This window comes from Octopus sinensis, linkage group LG2, assembly GCF_006345805.1.
Source record: "Octopus sinensis linkage group LG2, ASM634580v1, whole genome shotgun sequence".
Taxonomy (NCBI): Eukaryota; Metazoa; Mollusca; class Cephalopoda; order Octopoda; family Octopodidae; genus Octopus; species Octopus sinensis.
In genome coordinates, this window is record NC_042998.1 from 128,517,325 (window position 1) to 128,541,239 (window position 23,915).

The following is a 23,915-nucleotide window of genomic DNA, read 5'->3' on the forward strand; positions in this document are numbered from 1 at the left end:
TTGACATCTCTAGAGTAGTAAAATTCAATTCAGTTCAGTTCAGGCCCTGTAATTCAGTACAGTGAGTGTTCCAATCAAAGCAAGTAGTTGGCTGGTAGTGGTGGCAGTTTTTCTTTCTGTCAATAAGAGTGGTGCCAATCAGAGTTTCAGGAGGTGTGGTAAATAGCGGATCCAAAGTGTTGTTACTTCTCATGATGGAGGTAATTACTTGGGATCAGTTCAAACCTAGCACTAAATCAAGGAAATTATTTGCACTTTGCAGTCAGTGAAAGATTTCTCAATCAATCTCTGAGTAGTTGAAATCACCAGTAATGAAAACATAGGAGACTGTTTTCTTTGATGCAGCTCTGAGAAATTAAAAAAACTGAGTATCTTGATGGTAGTCAGGGGAATGGTAAACCACTATCAAAGCTGATACAATCTGCCTTAGCAACTATTACTATAATGCTGCATTGTATATGAGAAGAAAAAAACTATATTCAAAGTTAGAATGAATTTCCAGTATTTAATCAAAGATAAATTGAAGAAATGTGAAAACCTGAATTCTCATTCATGTAAAATTAAAGTAAAAAAAGTTACTTACCTGAGTTCCTGGCTAATGTACCAGTCACCATCCCATTGCCATCCGTTTGGGGGGGTGAAATATTCCTTCTTCAGATTTAACTAAACCAAAATAGACCATATATTTCTAATTAGAAATGCCTTAAAGAATTTGGATGATAAAATTTACTTCAGTTTTTCCCCAAAGTTTTGCTATTTATCTTTAAATGCTAGACAGTCTATTGATAACACTATAATCATAACAATGGCATAAAATAAACTTGATATCAAGTGAAACAGCATTATACATAAGACACTGGCTACCACGTCACAGGTCTTAAATTAAAAATCTGTCATGTGTTGCAGTGTCTCAGAACAACACACTAAATTCTATGGGTTTCTCTATACTTAACTGCTGGCCAAATCCCCTAAGAATGCAAATCACCATAAACTTATATGCTATTCATGTAGTGATTTAATATTCACATTAAAGCTAACTAATGATCCCAAAGAGTTCTTCAGGGGTTCCATAAACATATAGTTGAAGAGCTATGTATCTGTAATTTTTAAAAGGATATTAAAAGTACATTTTTTTATATAGGATATCAAGAATTTTTTTTAAATAAAAAAAACAAAACATTTATCACAATTTATTTCAGCTGTGTTATATTGAATTTAAACCAAATCAAATCAATTGAAAATTTCAATTTTGTTTTGTTTGCAAACAGTAAATATTGTAAATATTCTGAAATAAATCTGACTGAGGGAAATCTTGGATCTAAATGTAATTGTTCAGGCAGAAATTTTAGTCTTCAAAACTTAATATTAATGTGATTGTTAGCAGACAGAATCATTATTACACTGGGCAAAATGCTTAGCAACATTTTGTCCATTTTTATGTTCTGAGTTTGTCTTTCATCCTTTCAGGGTTGATACAATAAGTACCAGTTGAGTACTGGGGTTAATATATAATCAACTTACCCACTCCCCTGGAATTGTTGGCCTTTTGCCAAAATTTGAAATCAACATTAATGTGCCTATGCATGACCCAATGAGAGAGTTTGTACTTGGTCACTCAACCATCAAGAAATAGCAGCAGAATCATTCTCACTTCACAAATCACACTATCATTTAAAAATAAAGGAAAGACATTGGATCATGTAGCCTGGATATGCTGTGTAGAAAAATGATGGATTGATAACAGATAAGACAGTGATTGAAACAGCCTTTTAATAGGTCTTCTCAATCCAGGGTTACTTGGGAGCCGAACAACAACAACAACAACTAAAATAACTTACTTTTCCTTGAATATCTGAAAATTTTGGTCTAGTCATGGTTGGGCTTTTATCAGTCCAGGACCCAAGGATGCTGACTTGATTTTCATACTACAAAATAAAATGTTTCATAAAATATCTTTAAAAAAATGCTAACTTTTATTCAAACTTCTAACTACACGGTAAACATTCCTTTGAAAAGCAATCATATAAATTTACATACTACTAATCAAAACTTTGTGGAACAGTGACTAGGGAAGATGTTATCTAGTCAATGGTTCCAAATATTAGTGGCACTTTGATTACAAAGGGGTGAAATGAAAACTTCATTCCAGCAGAATTTGGTCTCAAAAGATGGAAGTACAAAAATACATTCTTTAAAGCAAGTATTTAGTCCAGCATTACAATGTCTACTAACATATTTCTACCATCTTTTAGTAGATTATTACAATTGGAAAGGTAAGCCAAATTGATCAATGTAAATTTTTAAATGTTAACACTTTGCTAGTCCTGTATATCATATGTGATACACAAGACATATTTCCTTGGTGTTCATGTATCTTATACACACACATTTCAAAATTTTTTTTGAACTACCAAAGTAACTTGGAACTTATGAAAGGAGAGCTTTATATTACTCAGAAAATATGAAATTAAAAATCTGATAACAAGCAAGGACATTTAGGACAAATTTATGAAGATGCTTTGGACAAGCAAAAGAGTTAAGTCATAAATTTAAGTAAGATTAAAACTGAAAAGCTATATTTGTATAATTTATCTTTAAAATATTCTGAACATTGAAACTTTATTTCTTATCTGATCCCTTGTATACAACAACTTATTTCATTTTCATGTGGAAGCATGGTGCATTTTTAAGAAGGTCTCTGTCTCTTTGTAACCATGTGGTTCTGAGTTTAATTCCACAGCACAGCACTTTGAGCTGTCTTCTACAATAGCCCCAGGTCAACCAAAACCTTAAGTGAAATTTGATCAATGTGAACCATGATAGAATCTTTATGTGTGTGTGTGTGTATCAGCAAGGATGACCAAATTAAATTTGTCTTGTAGTAACTATTTTTGTCTCTGCACAATGCTTAACATTGCCTTTCATCTCTTATGATATTACCAAAAATGTACTCAACAAAGTAATACTGTGATTAATATAATTGACAATACTTGAAGATCAGTCTCCCAGTATAGGTACAATTCAAAGATTGAAACTTGTGAAAGAATCTACTAATGACTATCAAAAACCATTGTCAACAACAATGAATATTCTAACAGGTCAAAACTTACAGTTTCAGCAAAAACAGCAAGTTCGCCTTCAGTTTGGATATTATGCCACTCCTTTTCCTGTTTTGAAAGACCAAGCCACAGTTTCACACGGATCAAAGCAGGTATGTTATATTTTTCTTTCTGTGCTTTCAGCCCAGGATACTAAGAAAATAAAAGAAAGAGAAAAAGAAAAAATAATAAATGATGTTTTACTTTAAACTCACGCTAGACTTAAAACTTTACCTAGAATTTGGAAAGTGTTGAAGTAAAAAATAAGTTACCAAGCAAGCTATAATTTTGTTTTATAATTTCTGAAGAAGCTGGTAAATATTTCATAGAAAAATATTCTAACCAAATTTCTTTAAATTAAAGAATAAAACTGAATTCCCAAAATTAAAACCTCAATTAGAAATTAATTAATAGATTAAGAACATAATGTTTCATTGGTTAAATTTTCATGTTGTAAGACATTTTTCAACTTACTCTCAGTTGGATAGACTGTACTTTACCACACTGGCGGCCAATGTAATTAGGGTTATCAGAATAAAGCAACTCGTAAGCAGGAATTCTGAAATAAGCAATCCTTTTCTCTCCACTGATCATCCAAATGATGACATCAGGCATGCTGTTTTGTGGCTAAAAAAAAAAAAAATTTGTTTACAATGGAATATTTAACAAATAACATCATTCTCAAAAGACATTTTATAGTCCACTTTTCTACTATGGCATTGATATTTTAGATCTTGCACCTGAGGCACATGAAATAAGTTGAGTTTTATTACTGATCCACTCAATAGTAAACTAATCTATTATATTAAAATGTTATGATAGATTCCTGTAATGTAAAAACACTGTCACTTCCTTGAAAAAGGATGGCAAAAGAGTGTGCAAGAGAGAGATATTCAAACACTAGTTGCACACACACACACATTGATGACAATTAGCTCGCTGTGTGTGTGTCTATAGAGAAAGAATGAGAGCAGTAAACCAAAAATAAAGGCAAAAGTATGAATGATGATGACAGGCAAGAATATTTTGCAAAATCCAGAATGAGAAAACAGGCTTGAAGTGAGAATACTTGATAGAAGAGAATAGAAGATTTCTTAGAAATCAATTAAAGGGTTATGAAAGAAATTACATGATATTATTACTGAATGGGGAGATGTTTATGGCTGATGATGTACCACAAAATGGACCAAAGAATTTCCATGAATACTGCTAGTGTTAGTGTCTTTAGAACTAGTTAACAACATCACCAAGACAGTAGAGATTGAGGTGGATCTCTCTATTTGGTCACTTGATTGGATAGGAATAAGAAGTCAGGCCTTCTCCTTAGATATGAAATGCCCTAAAACAGCAACAGGTTGATCATCGATGAAAAATATTAGATGAAAGGTCTGACCTGAGGGCTAATGGATTAGCCCTCAGGTCAAGTATCCATTAAACCAGATTTGTGGGTTATTTGCTAAACTTCCTGCCAAACAGTTTATGCAGTCTTTCATTCCTCTACAAGACCCTTTCCTCTTCTATGTATACATAAACTACTGTTCAGCTTGTCAAGATTCATGTTGATAAACAGGCATAGGTAATGCACACCCTTCTGCAATAGGGTTTATAAGGGAAAGAATATCAAAACTTCCCTTTAAAAATAGCAACAAAAGTGAGAAGAGTTCAACTGACATTTACCATCATCTTCTATATATGGTTAATGAAAAAGTTCTATGAATTATGGGATATGTTGGCATAAAAAAAAATTCCCTTCACATCCTTTGTTACTACTAAGATAAAATTCTATTCTTATAGCCATAGATACTAAGATGGAATTTGAAATCATCTGACCAAAATGTTTGAAACTGTATGTTAAAGATAATCATTTTTTTTAAAATTGAAAATGACTGTTAGATGAAACATTGCTGCAAGAATAATTTTATACACACATGTTCTAGAATTCACAATGTTATCCAAGATAACTTTGAAAAACTGCCACACAATAAACACACACTACAAAGAAATATATTTACAATTTACCTCAATAGCTAAACCTTTTAATCTCTCCAAGATACTCTCAATCTCAGAGAGTGCCTCATTGATATCTGTTGCATTGTTCATTACACGTTCAGCATTTTCAGTTATATCTTTCAATTCAATCTCCCTGAAGGCTCTTATGTTTTTGTCCAGTTCATTCTCCATGTGATACCCAGACTGGGGTAGTGACAAAGGTTTCCTGTCAAACAAATATGAAACAATTTCAAACAAACAAAAGAAAAAGTTATCAGTTTAAATTCTTTTAGTCTTATAAGATGTAGTTTGAATCAAATCTAAACAAATCACTAATATGAAAAATGTCATTACAATATCATGCAAACAAACATGATCCAATAAAATGTACTATGCTTTTGCTAATTGTTTTTAGGTGTTTCTATAGTTGTGAGCAGACAAGCACCCTCTCTTGGCCTTCCTACTCTATATACAGTGGAACATGGTGGATGTGATGCTGAAGGGAGAAAAAGCAGTACCAACACCAAGCTGGTATTCATTTACAGATGAGTAGGGTGGAGCAATGTGAAGTGATGTATCTTGCTCAAGGACATAACATTCTGCTCAGTCCAGGAACTGAACCCATGATTTTATGACTGTTAGTCCAGCATCTAAACCACTTGGACACAAAATAAAATAAAAATTATATTAAATTACATTTTTTAAGAAAAATATAATTTCTCTACTTTTTAAGGGGTTATCCAATGCAATTAAAGTAATAAATTAAAATCAATCTTTCATAAGACATATAGTTGCCTTTCAGATAAAACTAATTATGTTAAATTATACATATCAAGTGCATAATAGTAATTGAGAATTCAAATCATAGTAGACACAGCTAAGATTTGAACCAAAGAAGCTTTCAATAATTAAGGTGAATCAACCATTAAATATCTAATTTGTGAAAAACATAAAATTAAAATATACATTAGAATAATTCAAAATCAAATTCGATGACTGGCATCCGTGCTAGTGGAGTGCTAAGAGCACCATCCGAGTGTGATCATTGCCAGAGCAGCTAACTGGCTTCCATGCCAGTGGCACGTGAAAAGCACCATTCGAGCGTGATCGTTACCAGCGTTGCCTTACTGGTACTTGTGCCGGTGGCATGTGAAAAAAACATTCAAGTGAGGTCGTTGCTAGTGCCACTGGAGTGGCTCCTGTGCAGGTGGCACATAAAAAACACCATTTGAGCATGGCCGTTGCCAGTACCGCCTGACTGGCCCTCATGCCAGTGGCACATAAAAACAGCCACCACACTCTCGGAGTGGTTGGCGTTAGGAAGGGCATCCATCTGTAGAAACTCTGCCAGATCAAGACTGGAACTTGGTGCAGCCATCTGGTTCGCCAGTCCTCAGTCAAATCATCCAACCCATGCTAGCATGGAAAACGGACGTTAAATGATGATGATGATAAGGTGGCAATATGGCAGAATTGTTACAGTGCTAGACAAAATGCTTAGGTTCTGAGTTCAAATGCTATTGGGTTTGCCTTTCATTCTTTCAGGGTTGATAAAATAAGTACTAGTTTAGTACTAGGGGTCAATATAATCAATATACACTCTCCCCTGAAATTGCCGGCCTTGGGCCAAAATTTGAAACCAATAATTATATTTGCAAATTTAGGGTACATGCCTGAAACTGCATTCACTACTTATGTGTAAAGGTTGATAAGATAAAGACAACTCAACAAAACTTTAGAGTAAACTAGCTTTATGAGAATCAGAATATATTGAAGACTGAAACAGTCAGAAATAAATGGATTATAACTATTTTAAAAGCCCATTATATTAACACAGAAAAAACCCAGCAGAAATGGTTTACCTTAATCATACTCATAAATAAAAAATAGGGTTCAGACAAAATATGAAGCTTACTTTAAATCTTCAATCAGTTCTTTCAGTAATGATATCACAAGTTGAGCTAACTCTGGAAGAGGCAGTTTTGTCCGCATGCTGATACGAATTCTTTCCAAATTAGATTCCTACAAAGTGGAAAATTCAAAGGAAGAAATAAATATTAAAACTGGTTTTAATTGTCAATCAAATATAATTAGCAAAGACTGCCCTCATTTATTTGAATTTCTGAATGTTCTTCAAAGGAAACTAGATAAGGACAGAATACTTAGCAATAAAACTTTGAGACTCACTGTTGAAACAGTTGTTTGGATAATTCTTCGATCAATTATGCCCATGTACAATTAATACAGGTCCAAGTAGAGTTATTTAGTAATGCTAGCATCAGACAGTGATAACAGCTTAAAACCTTGTAAGCTCTGTATATAACCTTACATAATTTTCATCTTACATAACCCAAACTTACTGATGTTTAGACGTTTGAATATTGCATAAATCTTGTTAAGAAGTCTCAAGACAAAGTATATTAAATTGATTGCCATAAGGCATAAATGTTATCATGCTGGGCGAAATGCTTAGCGGCATTTCGTCTGTCTTTACGTTTGGAGTTCAAATTCTGCCGAGGTCAACTTTGCTTTTCATCCTTTTGGAGTCAATAAATTAAGTACCATTACATGCTGAGGTCGATCTAATCGACTGGCCCCCTCACCACAAAATTCGGGCCTTGTACCTAGAGTAAAAAAGATTACAGTCTGCTGTGCTAGCAAATAGGTTTTGTAAATCTACTATAAGATTTAGTGACAAGTGTAAGAAAAGGCATTAAAATATGAAAAGGCTTACTTTAACAATCCACATATAATTATGCAAACTTGACTTATGTAAATATAAAAAAGGGTGGGTTGGCTGAAACACACACTTAAAGTAATTTAAAGATATTATCTTCATAGCAACACAGAGTAAGAATTAATAATTATTGTAATGGCTGATGCTAGTGTCCTGTAACTGGCACCCATGCCGGTGGCACATAAAATTCACCAATGGAGCATTGGGCCTCATGGAGGCAATGTGGCCAATGCTGGCGTCACATAACCGGCATTCGTGCTGGTGGCATGTAAAAAGTATCATTCAAGCATTCAGCCTTAAGGAAGCAATTGCAGACTCAGAATGGTTGGCATTAGGAAGGGCATCCAACTGTAGAAATTATGCCAAATCATACTGGAGTCTGGTGCAGCCCCTCAGCTTGCCAACCCTGGTCAAACCATCCAACCCATGCCAGCATGGACAATGGACAAAAAATAACGATGTCACACATAAACAAGACAGGTAACTTACAAGTAAGTCAATGATTCTGAGGAAAAGATTGAGAGATTCAAGTCTGAAGCTGATATCTTCCCATGCACTATCCACCACCGTGCATGGTTTAGTTGATGCCCATGGTAAGAAATGGTAATAACATCCATCAAAAACAGCATTTGTAGGTTGGGTTGTTGAAGCACATGGATCAACACTCACGTCCAGCTTGTTACCATAGTTACCTACAATCAAAAATAAGATCAAATTTCCCTTGTGCTTTTACTTTGACAAATATTGGAACAGTGGAGTGTGAAAGAAATGCTCACATTTTTATTCTTTATTTTATTTTAATGTAAAAATAATGAATTAATTTGTAAATATATTTGAAACTATCATTTTAACATCAAGCCAACCTACTTATTAGGTTTGAGTAATAAAATATTAAAAATTGTTTCATTTTTCATCAATTCTTGCTTTAACCTAAGTCATAAATACATTTCAGAAATGGTGTCAACTTTGGATGTTGGTCCTCAATATTTCAAGTTATTTTTTAATATTTTGTTGACTTGTGTTTGTTTTATAACTTAGATCAAGCAGACTATCAAATTGAAATATCAGTCTCTTTTTCATTAGTCATAAAAGCTCTATAGTTGAGAGCAAAAATTTAAGTCAAGGATAGGGATAAGAACAGCAATATACTTGTATCAACTGAGAATTGAAACCAAATTGCAGTTTTGATTGACAAAACACAGATCTAATGTCTAATTCCACCAACATATTCAACTAAGGAATATCAACAACAATTTTATTGTATATCTTGTTGAAATCCTATTAGGCTTTACAGCTGTTTTGGTTACATTTCACTGTCCTACATCATACTTCTAACTCATTCACTCTCACACACACAATGAAGCCGTTGTTGTGTATAAAGAGAGAATTAGTGTATTGGTAAAAAATATAAAAAAGTCAGCTGTGTAAAATTCTTCCATTCTCAAGCAATGGTTATTCTTACTGGCTGAATCACTAGTGTGGATTAAGTCTATCAAATAACTAAATACTTTTTCAATGGAAGAATAATTTCAGTTCAGGCACGGAAACTAAGAAGGTACAATATATCTAAAAGTGCAAGTAACAAATATATTCAGATCATAGAAACTAATACTTTACACATTGGGAATGTAAAGAATCTGAAATTAACAAAAGCATTTAAAATTATGCACATTTCATTAATTTAGTTATTTTCATAACTTATTCAATTCATTTAGAAGATAAAATTCTTACCAATGCTGACTTCAAATTCAATTGGTGCATCAATGCAGCTAACCATTGTTGCATTGAGGAAGGCAGCATGAAGTTTATAATTCCTTCGGCGCATGAATTTCTAGTGGATTAAATAAAAGTTATTGTTATTAAATGTCATACCCGGCAAAACAACAAAGACAAATTTTCACCAAAAACCTTTAACCCTTTTCACAAGTTAATTAATATCCTGGCTGTAAATATTATGAAAAACTTTTTTAAGTAACATGAGAATCAGAATCACTCACTGAGTCCCTCTATATTTAAAAAGCTTAAAATATTTCAATTCTTGATTTACATGCAAGTATTGCTCTGTTTTAGAGCTCTCATTTGACTGTATTTGTTCTATGTTCTATGGGTATGGATATCAAGAAACAAAATTAACAGTGGATTCAAAGAGTTCAGAACACAAAATAAATACAAGTGATGAGTGATAAATAAATGAATTCAGTGGTTTTCTGACAAACACTTCTAAAGGTGCTATTTCAAATCATCAACAACAACAATGGTTTATTCTCTGACAGATGTCATTAAAAAAAAAACCCAGGACCAAAAAAAAACAGTACTAACCAGTTTTTAAGATGCTATTTTATATGAAAGGGCCCAAATGAACACATCAGTGAAGATGGTTGCTATACTAATAACCAGAGGAATAATTCAGAGATACTGAAGTCAGAGAAAAGTGCATGGAAGAAAACACTTCTACAAGGACTAATGAGCTTTGTTCTTTAGAATTCATTTTTATGTAAAGAGTTCTAGAAGCTAACAAAAGTATTTCCCTCATCATTCCAGTATATGATTTAGTAGTTCAACTTCTTGAATCCATATCTCTAAAACAAGACCTTTCTTGTACCAAATCTCAAGACAATATGCTCTAAATGAAAATATGATGGTCCCAAATAGAATGTTAACTGAATAACAAAAAACACACACAATAGCAGTTTCAAACTACAGAATAATAAAGTATTGGAGATTATTACTCCAGCACAAGATGTATATTTGATACAGCTATTAATGATTATAATATAAAAACATACAGACTGCCACTGTTTATTCAGATTCAAATACTTAAATTCACACCAAAATACATTAATTTCCCTTTAATCTAACTTGATACATATTACATACCTAAATTAACATACAATGGAATACTGTTTCTCTAAGTATGTGGGATTGCCAAACTTCTAATAAATTTCAAATAATTTCGCAATGCACCAACTTATCCATCTTGATGACATCTACAATCACTACCACCACCATCCCGTCTACATATATAAAAAACAGTTGTGAGAATAAATTAGCTTCAGCTTAAACATAAATGAATCTCACCATCATTGAATATTGCATGATACAGTGAAACAGTCTCATACTATATTGGAAGTGAACATATTTGGTATGCTGGACATGTGTTACCTAAATATTTTCCAAATAAACTTATAGCTTAACCGCCTCCACCCCCGTCCACAACAAATTTCAAACAAAATTATTCCAAGTAACTTTTGGGAATCAATCAGGAATTCCAAGAAAATGTGATAGTAAATAAACAACTTAAAAATTAGTAACTTGGTTAAATAATCTTTCCAGTAACTATTATACTCATCAGAACAATTTTCTGAACAAGAATAAAGAATGCAATTTCTAAAAAGATAAACAAAGACTATGAAAATAATGTACAATAAAAAACATCAGTATGATTCAAAAGACTAACAAGAAAAAAAAAAAAGAAAAGCAAATTAACCTGCACTTTCAAGAGGTCATCATTTGGTATATCTGTTAGAGCAAGTTCTGGTAATTCTCCAAGAACAGTTTTCAATTCCAACAGAGCCCTACCTCGATAGGCAACACCTTCTCCCTGAAATGAGAAAGAAATATTCCATGAAATGTTTTAGAAAAAAAAAAAAGTCCTATACAAACATAGAAGTCCTTATACAACCTTTCAGAAATATACTACATTCTATAGAAAATAAATATTTACATCAATTTCTCCCAACACGAAATACATAGCTAGCCAAGGCTTTTACAAAGTAATTAATCTACTTATGGATTAATAAGGTTCTGAATTTATGAAGTTACTATATACTGGTATTAAGACATTGTACTGATAAATGATTAATATTATGATAAATACATCTGGTCTGTGTGAAAAGATATGTTGTGATATCATGAAAGTAATCCCAATAATGCATTTTTGCTATACAGTATTACAATACTGTATACTATAGCAACATTATTTTCTTCTGTTTGTAGCCAAACTCAAATTTTGTTGGTCTACTTAAGTATGTATCTTACTTTCTAGTTTGTAATTCTGTTCACTAGAAAGTAAGATACGTACTTAATTTAGTAGACCAACAAAATTTGAGTTTGGCTACAAACAGAAAATAATGTTGCTATAGTAGTGAAGCCTTATGGTCCGAACCTGTGACTTTTAAATTCATAGTAGAGCTTTAACCATTTCATTGCAATGACTCATCATTATGGTGTAATAGATTATTTCAGTAGCATATCTGTTATCTATAACCATCTTTAAATCTGTGATAATAATCTGTCTGAGACAGGCCCAGATTCTATGATACACACTTCTTGCTCAAAAGTGATCTGAATTAAAATCTTCCATCAAAATTTCACATTAATTCACATTCCAAACACTAGCTAATAGTGACAAAGCTATTTTCAAAGAGTTAATTGAAGGAAATTCAATGCTTTTTAACAGAAATATAGTAACAAAAGGGTTAAATACTGTCTTAATCTCGTATTCTTATTTAATGAATTTACTAATACTCAACTAAGGATCTCATTGTAAAAATACTGTTATCACTGATATAAGTTTGATATTTATAAATAGCAACAATAATTAATTGTATAACATCTTCTGCTAGCATAGATATAGCAAGTAGTAAATACTTGCTAATTCAAACTTTTGTCTTCTATTAGTTTCTGTAATTGCTTGTATGGAATATTTGTTCAGCTGATGATTAGCCCTAAGTTTCAGATTTATAGGTTTGCAAGGAATGGAATGTTCATATCCTTCTTAAAGGAGATTAATAGATTTGAATTGCTAAAAGCAGTAACTAGAAAAAAGTACAAAAAAACACGAAGAAAAATTGCTTACTTTTCCAATGTTCAGATCATCAAATTCATCAGGCAAATCAGAATATTCCCTTGTGGAACCATAGAAATTTACAAAGCATGGCCCAAATGTTGGAAGAAATCCTAGAATAACAAGTTAAATGTGTTGAATTTTTGTAATCTATTAAAATACTGATAGAATGTAGAATTTTCTTCAAAGAATAAATATGCATTTATTAAAAAATATCTAAAAAAAGGTTTAAGCTAATCTAGAATAAGAAATGATATACTCAATTTTAATCTAATACAAAATATTTTCAAATTGTTCAATATATATTATTGAGTGTTTTTTACAAGAATTTTAAACATGCACACGCACGCACACACACACACACACACAAAAGTTGCGAAGTAGACTCATTTATGTGTTTGCTAGATAAAGAATTCACTTTTGGTATAGACACAAAGCCTTATATTTATTTGTAAAAGGAAAACAAGGATGAATAATATGACATTACACTTTGAGACTTGAAACCATCTCAATCATGGCTTACTGTGTTTTATATTTTGATAATATACATTGCCTATTTAGAACTCCAAAATAATGTGAATTATTCAAGGAGACCACACACAGTGGAAAATTGCTTGTAGAATTTTATGTCAAGCTAATTTACTAAAGGCTAAGCTTTAGAACTCTTATTGAATCTGCATTCTAATGAGGTTTTCAGATTCTAATTACAATATTAGATCTTATCAAAGTGCAAATTTGAGAGAAAAAACAAAAGTAGAGCATATATCAACAAATGTTTGATTAATTTTAAAAGGTAACAGGAAGGGTGGGGTTATATGAAAGCAAATCAAGAGGGCAAAAAGAAAATCTAAAGAAGTTAAATGCAAATAAGCAAGCATGGTTTAGATGATAAGCGTTTATTTAGAATATATCTATATTTTAAAGCCAAACAAATAATGAAACTATTTAGCATAAATTTTCTTTTTTACCTGAATTAATTGGCTATTAAAAGTTGTTTAAATAAAAATAATTCCAAAATTGGAGTTAAACAAATTAAAAAAAGTTTTGAGTAATATGCAAACTGAATACACAGATATAAGAAATAAAAATCAAAAGGAAAAAAAAGTTGGGCATTATTGAAATTTCAATTGATAATTAGTTTAACTTATGTAAATGTTTGAGTCAACATGTGGTTGGAGAGTACACCAAAGGGATAATATAAATAGTAATTTCTTAATTAAATGTGATGCATTTGATAAGAAACAGTACCATATTAGAAGCAAAATTTCATAGGTGTATGTAAAATCAAAACCTTTAATACTAGCTGCCATGAAATAGTGTTTTTGATTAACTAAATCTTTGTCCCAAATTTGTATAAGAAATAATGACATCCATGCCATTTTCAAGAAGAATTAATGCAAAAGTATCAAAATAGGGCTTAGACTCAATTTTTAGTGACCCTACCACTGCACTTGACAACCACACATTTTTGTGTGTTTTACATAAGTATATTATTCAGCTAGACAATAAAAATAATAAAAAATTAGCGACAATTTTATAAACAAGTTGTCCGAAATGAGGAGTAATTTGAAACAAATGTTATTGATTTTTGTCAGTGACATATGTTTCAAACACGGAGACAAATAACTGGTAATGAGAGCAATGAAACAAAAACAGATTCAGAAATAGGGAAGGGGATATACCAACTGCTAAAATTCTGAATATTGATTTTAAAGAAAATATTTTATAATTATTTTTCATATCTTTAAAAAAAAGTACATATAAAGAACATTTAAAGGAAAAATGAAATATTAAAACAAACCAAAAAACATTAAAACTTCTGAAAATTTAACAGAGAACTTATAGCATTCAGATGTTGTCTCACACACAAAGAAATAAAAGTAAAAAAAAAACAAAAAAAAAAAAAAACAATCAATGGCAACAATTCTGAATTGATAAGAACATTCTAGCATGTAGCAGCATCCTTATGTTGGACAACAATCAGAGGAAAAAGCATCCAGATATGGTTTTATGGGTCTGAGTCGTGCTGTGAAGATGAAAGATCAATTAGACATCTGGAGGGAAGGATTAAAGAAGTGAATAAACAGTTTATATATATATATATATATGAAATAATGAAGAGATGAGGACAAGGCATCAGTCATATAAAAGAGCTGTTGATACAAAGCATCAATCATACACACGAGATAATAGAAGCTCAAGATGAAATTTTCTTCTCACCCTTAAACTACAGGTAATGTTATCTCAAGGAAGCCACATTAGCTCTCGATTTGGCAAAGTGCATCATAATTCAATTCACTACAGTTCGGACTTTGCATCTCCTGATACCCTCTATTAAGTCCAATATATAGAACTAAGTCATAAATTATCACAGCTTATTACTAGTGTTATAATTTATTTTTACAAAGGGAAATTGAATAAGTAGGGTACTGAAATGAATAAGGAACTCCATACACTGTTTTAGCTTTTAGCTCAAGATAAACCATGTGTAAGGAATTATAGGATCAAAAGCTTTCCAGCTATGGTCACTCCATCTTTTTCCTATTTGCAGGACATTCAAGGCCTCATTATGTAATGTGTTATTTTTTTTTTAGAGTGTGATCCAAGGGACATTTGCTGGCTACTTCTACAAAGTTGAGCAATCATATATAGTCTCTCCCATCTGTGTAAAAGTGGATTCTTCTTGCAAAGTAAACAGAAAAAAGAAAACACTTCACCCATATTTGTAACAATGGGCCAGTGTGAAGAGGGTCCATCAATATATGCATCAATGAGTATTTGATGAGACTTAATACATGAAATAGAATAGGATTGCCAGCTTCTGAAGTTCAGGCTTGCTTGTTATCATCAGAGTGATGACACTAAACAAGTCAAAACTTCAAGTAAGAATCAACCTTTTCCTTGTATAAATTAATAAACATGCTCTCAACTAAAAAAAATATTAGTTTAATGTTAAATTGTTTTTATATATAACTTCACATAAAAACAAACATTAGTATACATATATCAAGGATTTTAGCAAAGGTATGCTGCAATCCTGCATGGCATTAGAGGAGGCTAAAAGTGTTGGCATCAGGAAAAATGTCCTGTGGTAAAGCATTTGCTCAAAAAGACATGTTTAATCCATGCCTACATGGAATGGCAGATGTAAAAACAAATGGGGGCATAGGAAAATGTGAGTGTGACTGGGTGGGGTGGGGAACATAGCAAGAGTTAGAATGGAAAAGAGGAAGACAGTGGAAATGTTCAAGAATGGGAAAAGGACAAAAAGCAAGCAGAGAGAGAGAGAGAAAAAGAGCAAAATTGGGTGGGTAGGGACAGAGAGCATACAGGGGAAAGGGTAATAAAAGGCAGTAGGATATATTTATTTGTATGTAAAGAGAGTACAGTTGAGGCAATGAGAAAGAGAGAGAATGAGATGGAGAAGCCAGGTGGGAAAACAAAAAAAAAAATTGGGGAAAAATATGAAGAAAACTGGATCACTTGATTCTGATTTGTCGACAGATAAAAGGAGATATTTGGAAGAGTTACCTGGGTAAGTACCTTTAAAAAAAATAAAACATTTAATCAGAAATAAAAACTGAATTCTAAAAAAACAAAAACAATTTAGTAAAAAAATATTTGTATAAAATAAATTTCAAAAATTAGTTAATACATTTTCTAAGCAAAATAAAATTTTGTAGTTAGACAATAAGCAGTTATTTTAGTGCACACACAAATTCAGAAATGTAGTTTAGGCAAAAGATAGCAAATCTTTGAACCGACACCATAAGTGTGGCAATAACCCTTTAGTATCCACATTACTGTCATATGTAATGCTTATTTCCACCATTTTGAATTAATTATGCATTGTCTTGCAGCTTCAAGATTTTGATGATGTGATTGTTTATTTTTAGAATGACATTATAGGGTAGGTTAAATATGACTGACTTGAACATAAAACAGAATATTTGGGCTGGATATATCTAATTTAAATACTAAAGGGTTAAGCATTTAACCTTATATAAGCAAACATACACACATACATATATTTACAGGAGTACAATGGGATCACAAATATAATGCTCCCTTATGTGTTTAATGACTTTTGACTAAATTCTGTGACTAAGTTTATATTTTGCATTATAAGTAACGTCTCTTTTTCACATCCATACTTCTACTATAAGATTGCATATTGAAGATTTTATTTTTAAGAGTGTATATTTCAGAAATAATACTTAAATATTTTAAACAGTAATTTAAAAAAAATTAATAATCACTTTTAAACAATCTATTTTTTAAAAGCTCTAGCTTATATGTGTGTGTGAGTGTGTGTGGAAGAGGTAGACCCAGGAAGACCTGGCATGAGGTGGTGAAGCATGACGTTTGAACATTAGGCCTCACCAAGGCAATGACTAGTGACCGAGGCCTTTGGAAATATGCTGTGCTTGAGAAGACCTGGCAAGTCAAGTGAGACCATAACCCATGGCCTATGTTAGTGGTGTAACCAGCCCACTTAGGCGTACCTTTCTTTTATTGGACACTAAACACTGCTTGCAAAGACCTGTTGATGCAATTGAAATCGAAATCAAATATAAGTGGCAGGATATTCCTTCACAATATCCTGCCGCTTAAATTATGGCATTCGGACCTCAAGAGTATGCTCTGGCACTTGCTACCATCTATATCTCTCTCTTCCTTTACTCAACCATCTCATTTATATTCTGATCCCCATCCCTTGTGAGTATGTCCGACATTTTGCCACCATCTGTCTCCCACTTTTTCCTTCTCCTGCACTTCCCTCAGGTTGGGTAACCATGTATCTCCCTTGCAGTAGCGCACCTGTTTCTGTTTCTCTGTCTCACTATAACCTTTCATCATCTGACATAAGGTCACTCCAAATTTTTTTTTTGTTTTGCGAGTGCTTGGTAACCCTGTCAATGCAGGTGAAACTTAAAAGCATCCAGTCCACACTGTAAGGTGGTTGGTGTTCAGAAGGGTATCCAGCCATAAAAACCTTGCCAAAATTGACCTTGCCTGTGCTTGTGCCACGTAAAAAGCACTAAGTCCACACTGCTGAGAGGTTGGTTTAGGAAGGGCATCCAACTGTAAAAATCCTGCCAAAACAGACACAGAAGTCTGGTGCAGGCTTCTGCCTGGCTGGCTCTTGTCAAACCATCCGATCCATGCCAGCATGGAAGGCAGATGTTAAATGATGATGATTATATATATATGTGTGGGTGTGTGTGTGTCTCACCCATACCAGCATGGAAGGCAGACATTAAACGATGATATATATGAGTCTAGCACATTTAGCATCCCCATGGACAATAACCCAGCAAAGACAATTACCCCGGAGGACAACAAATGATGATTTAAAACTTCTTAATATATTGGAGAGGGAGTAATTAACCAAGGGGTGTAATTGTCCTAGGAGGTAGTTGTCGTCAGGCGAATTGTCCTATGGGGGGGGGGGGTAATTGTCCTGATACGGATATATTTATGTGCGTGTATTTATTTATTGTCAAGTTTAGAGAACCCTATTAAGATATGGTAAGAAAATCAAAGATAAATAATCAATAAGACATATCAAAACAAACAAGTAATGTACAACTCCACTTCATGGTCACATATTGCACACATACTGACGACTATAGTATATGACTATATTTGCAGACAAACTCTAAAAATGTTTTAAATCAATGACTGTCTTAGCGATTAGAGTACTACCATCAGTAACCTCTTTTTCCTAAAATAATAATTTGTCATGTAATTTCAAGGTAGATGTGTTCAGCCTCCTAAACAATATGAACACCCTGAAAAAGGAAACAACAAAATTGATTTATGTTATTTGGTAGAGTCAGAGACACTGCTTTCCCTTGTAACCAATAGTAATATTTATGTTTCAACTCACATCTTCAAACTTTGCTAAATTTACAGAACTTTCCTCATCATGAGTTCCGTTTTGGATTGTACAAAGAATGAGGTTCTTTAAGTCTTAGTGAAAAAGGCTAACTATTTATGATTTTGTGTTCAATTTTTCATTTTGGAACAATACTGGTACATTTGTATAGTTAAAATTTGATGTCCCCTCTTTCCATAATCCAACCATATGATACTGTTGAAGTAGAGATCTACATTTTCTGATTGATGGAACCTAAAGAACTCTGTAACACATTTGATCCATAAAAATTCAGAGCATTAAACAGTCAGCTAGCATGACATCTGCCATTTGTCCACTTTTAATGAGAGGATAGCTTTGTAAATTTGGACACTGACATAAAGAAGTTTTAATTTTTGTGACTAATTATTTAACTGAGAAACCAATGAAGAGAGAAAGGTTTTGTTTACAAATATAGCATGATAACTGTAGCAAAAATTAAGCTCATGATCTGGGATGAGGTGGTGAAACACCACCTTTGAACGTTGGGCCTCACAGAAGTGATGATGAGTGACCAAGACCTTTGGAGATATGCTGTGCTTGGGAAGACCCCATGAGCCAAGTGAGACCATAACCATGGCCTATGCCAGTGCAGCACAACTGGCCCATTTAAGAGTACCCTTCAATCACTGGGCAATAAACTGTGCTTGCAAAGACCTGTTGAGGCAAGTGAACTCATTGTTGTGACCGATGCCAGTACCACCTGACTGGCACCCATCCTGATGGCATGTAAAAGGCACCATTTGAGCTTGGTTGATGCCAGTGCCGCCTGATTGGCTCCTCTGTCAGTGGCATGTAAAAAGTACCATTCAAGCATGGTTGTTGCCAGTGCCGCTTGAATGGCTCCCAAGCGGTTGGCATTAGGAAGGGCATCCAGCAGTAGAAACCTTACCAGATCAGATTGGAGCCTGGTACAGCTTTGTGGCTTGCCAGTCCTCAGTCAAACCATGCAACCCATGGCAGTAAGGAAAGCGGATGTCAAACAACGATGATGATGACAACCTTGATGCTACTTTTTCATTCACTTCTGAAGATAGAATATGCTATGCCTGGTGATCTAAGCCAGGGAGCCTATATGCAATTACTCAACCTGCTAAAAAAAGCCAAATCTCCTTTAAATCATACCATACCATTTTAAAGTAAAAGGGCATATCAGATATCCTATACTTGGAAACAATAGGATTGTCAAGTTTTTAATACCTCTGATTGCAAATATGCTTGATCAGTACTGTTGACATAGAACTAAACAATAACTAAGCATGGGCAATGAGAGAGCATCTACATTGTTTAACCTACAAGAAATAGCAGCCAAAACCCATTCTAAACAATTTTTTGATAAGGTAGTTCTGGTACAGTGCCTGAAATGAGGATTGGAAGGTCATGGCTGGAAAGCCTTGATTAAAGGTCCATTCAATCCACTCTGATCACAAGCTAAATAACAAGAATAGACAACAATGGTTTGGACTTGTGGTCATGTGATCAGAAGTCCTACATCTTCATCTTCCAGCTATTGTATATTTTAACATACATCAAAACAGCAAATTTAATATGGTCAGTAGTAATATATAAAAGCTATCCAGAGTAGCAATTACATTAACATATGAAACAGTATTAGAAATATGAAAAATAACTAGATTCTACTCATTCAGACAGGCATTCAACTGTTATGCTCTATTTCTAGACATACACATTACATAAGACTTGATATAAATATACGATTATTACAGTTTTCAGTTTTTACTATTAAGCATTATTAGTACGTCTTTGATTTGCCTATTGCAGAACCAGTGAATGAAAGAGTACCAAGAGTTTAGGAAATTAGTTTTATTAAAAAGATAAAAAGACTATGTTAGATGAAAATTCAACAGTCTTTTTATTACAGCTACTAAAAATGTACAAATGTGCAACATGTAGCAAGTTGAATTAAAAGGTTCTAGCAAGCCTGAAATATTAGGTTTGTTACAGCAAAACTGCTCAACTATTTTATATAGAAAGGTCCCATCTGGAGTTTTTCATTTTGTTGGTTTAACAATCTTTTAGTTTTTTTATTTCTATGATGGTTGATTAGTTGAGATCTGTAAAACTAGTTAAATACTCTGTGCGACAACTTACAACTTGCATTAGGCACACATCTCATGGTTATCTGCTCCTCACCTTTCTTTAATATTCCCTATTCTTCTGATTAGTTTAGATCATAAGTACTTTAGGTGTATGTATGTACATATGAGTCACAGATGGTATAATGATTGGCATTCATATTGATTGTGACCGATGAGTGTCCAGCTGTTCAATCAACTGGATAACCTGCTCATTGAATTAGCATGCAACACAACTGAGTATTCCACAGACAACTTTACCTCAACATAATCCCAGGAGAAACCAACATGACTCAAGTGTGATAAGGCTCTACCTTTCAATAACAAGTGCAATCTATACAACAAGCATCTGTATGATTTCTTTCAATTCAAATATACTCATAAGGCTTGAATTAGCATGTGGTTATGGAATGTGCCCAAGGCTTCATGTTTGTGAACTTATTCAGCACCCAGCCAAACCTGTGTCCATGAAACTGCTAATTAACTGGTGGAACAGTTGACCTTGTAAGCAGTGACAGAAATGGACCTATGTATTCTTGCCCGACAGTTATGTCACTGCTTCATCAGTTACATCAACAGAGTCATATGAATCAGTGTAGAAACATTTTATGCAAGTTTTTGTTTTTACATTAATTTTCTCACTGTTGCATGGGTGGAATGGTTTAAGTGAGGCAATTGTTTTTTTGCGGTTGGATAGTGGTCTTTGTATTGTGATCATTCAAGAATAAAAAATATAGTTTTAATGTATAATTTTACAATAGTTTTTTCCGCTTGCAAATATATCTAAACCCAGAAGGTTTTTTCATATGTATACATACATACATACAAAAAAAAAAAAAAAAAAAAAAAAATCATTGCAAAGTAGAATTTTTAAATTTTACCTTCACCAACAAACAACCATTAAATATAGTTTAAAACCATGTCGCTCAGAATGAATAAACAATTATAAGGATTATGAAGAAAGAAAGCTCTTGGGTTGAGGGGATATTTTGGATTACCTATAAAAAATTTAGATGCTTATTGATGTGACAATTTCAATTCCACATTATGCTTGTGAAGACCCATCTATCAGTCAAAGTGAGGTCCTCAGAGCATTATGTTTATACCTGTACATAGTGAGCCCTGCCCTGGTACCCAATTTGCTCCCACCAAATACTCTCCACTTCTCATCTCCCTAATACTGATCACCTCCATTAATCTATGGCATTACACATCTAATGCAATCATTTGAAAGCAGAATTGGTGCACATTTCATTGCTTCTTTTGTGCTACCAGTTATCTCTCCCAAGAACTACTTTCTATTTATGTCTATCTCTCATTATCATCCCTTCCCATACTATTTCCACAGATCACTTCTTTTCTGTGCCTTTAGTTATCTTTCCCTCTACTCTGAGCCACATCTCAGATCTACCATCCCTCATTTTTAATATCTGCTATCATTCTCAGCATTCTCTCATACGTGTCATCAATGCCTTGCCATCATCATCATTCCAATCACTGTTACCACTCTTATTGTACCCACCATTTCTGTATATCTCCTTCCTTTCCTGTGCTGCAACTTGTCACCTCCTCCTTCCTGAGCCACTCCTCTCTCTCTCTCCCCCACAACTCTCACCTTCATATTGATGTTTACCATTAACCACCTCTCCACCCTCATTCATCTCTACCTCCATTTCTAATCACCTATCCCTCTCTTCACATTCTTATGAAATTACCCATCCTCTCTTTCCCTCTGATCCACATTCGGTACTCTCAATTATATTCACTTTCTTGTACCTTGAGAGTTTGCTCTGGCATCTCATCACTGCCACTTTTATCTTCTCTCCAGCTACTACCACCCACGCTTATATAAAGTAGAGTAGCCATGTATCTCCTCTATAGTAAGACAACTATCCTGTGTCATATTTTAGCCCCTCAACATCTGGCATAAAACCACCTTCCCCTCATTCCATACACTCCAATTCATTTGGAGAGGATTTTTATATAAAAAGTGGTGGGAAGAAATAATCATTTCTGTTTTTCAGACATTAATTTTAAACTATATTTAATCCCTATCAATTGTCCATTGCAAACATGCTTTAACACCATGGAAAATGTAGAACATAAAATTAACTTTTACCTTCCATAGTGCAAGGAAAAATAAAAAGATTTAGAATTGACAGAAAGACAACAACCAATGAAGAAAGCAGGCACATCTTTTTTTAAAAGAAAGTAAATAGTTAGGATATTGAATAATCACCAGCATCGCCTGGTGAAGAAATCAGAGATATAGGCAGAAAATGGGTTCCAACTGTGTCATCTTCATTCAAACGGTCCCTGTGTTAAAGGAAAAAAAAAGAAAACAAAACAAAAAAACAAAACAATTATTAAGCATAAAAGCAATCAAATATAAGAATCTCAGAATTAAAAGATAGATAAGTTCAACCAGAATTCTTAAAATTCCTTGTTTGCTCTTATTTACCTAGAAATAACATCTAAAATTAGAGCTCATATATTAAATAATTACTTGCAATGAAAGTGGGTTTGTCAAACTGAATTGCTAAACACTCACACATATACTATGGGCGATACATGATGATTCTATTAAACCAGATCTATCAGAGATTTCATTAACAATAAATAATGAGAAATAATTTATAGAAAACCAAATCATTTAACTATGTAGTTTCAATAACTTCTAGATTAGGATGATATTAAAATATCTTTAGAAGCCTCAAATCTTTCAGGGAGTTTTGATATTTGAATATACATAAAAATGTATACATCTATGTATGTGTGTATATATAGATACTGTATAAGGACACATATTTGTTCAACAGTATTCCCAGAAATCCTAGTAAAGACATAGTTCATAATCTAATTGAATTAATCATATTCACTCAAATATTGAATTCTTATAGCAATGAATGCATCTACATAGTTGGCTAACCTGTTAGAAATATCAACCAAATTTACCTCTGACCATACACTACCATTCAAAATGGGAAAGATAGTATAGTTACAGCTTGAATAATTTTTACCAGAGGTCTTGTTAATCAGGACAGAACTATTTAAACAATTGATTTCTACCAAAGAATAAGTACTTGATTTATTAGAGATATGGAACTGCAATATATATACATTCCCCAAAGAGTATTAGCAGATGAGAACTGAAATCAGACAAACTCAGGACATTGTTGGCTTAGTTATATGCTATAGTACTCAATACTGTTAAAACTTCTATTTTTTT

General features: G+C 33.1%; 1 protein-coding gene across 13 annotated transcripts in view; it reads right to left on the reverse strand.

The window, feature by feature from the left end:
* Positions 1-23,915, reverse strand: part of LOC115230663 (myoferlin) — a 208,485-nt gene that overhangs the window by 58,336 nt on the left and 126,234 nt on the right. For 10 of the 13 annotated variants that reach the window (XM_036499279.1, XM_036499276.1, XM_036499275.1 and 7 more), the window contains 12 exons: positions 22,926-23,002; positions 16,202-16,213; positions 12,683-12,783; positions 11,312-11,425; positions 9,556-9,655; positions 8,314-8,516; positions 7,003-7,109; positions 5,118-5,313; positions 3,573-3,725; positions 3,111-3,251; positions 1,839-1,925; positions 584-663 (listed from right to left, as the gene is read on the reverse strand). In XM_036499279.1, the coding sequence (XP_036355172.1) occupies positions 584-663; positions 1,839-1,925; positions 3,111-3,251; positions 3,573-3,725; positions 5,118-5,313; positions 7,003-7,109; positions 8,314-8,516; positions 9,556-9,655; positions 11,312-11,425; positions 12,683-12,783; positions 16,202-16,213; positions 22,926-23,002 (1,371 nt within the window). The remainder of the gene's footprint in view (positions 1-583; positions 664-1,838; positions 1,926-3,110; positions 3,252-3,572; positions 3,726-5,117; positions 5,314-7,002; positions 7,110-8,313; positions 8,517-9,555; positions 9,656-11,311; positions 11,426-12,682; positions 12,784-16,201; positions 16,214-22,925; positions 23,003-23,915) is intronic. The other 3 variants (XM_036499290.1, XM_036499278.1, XM_036499277.1) reach the window with 2 other exon arrangements.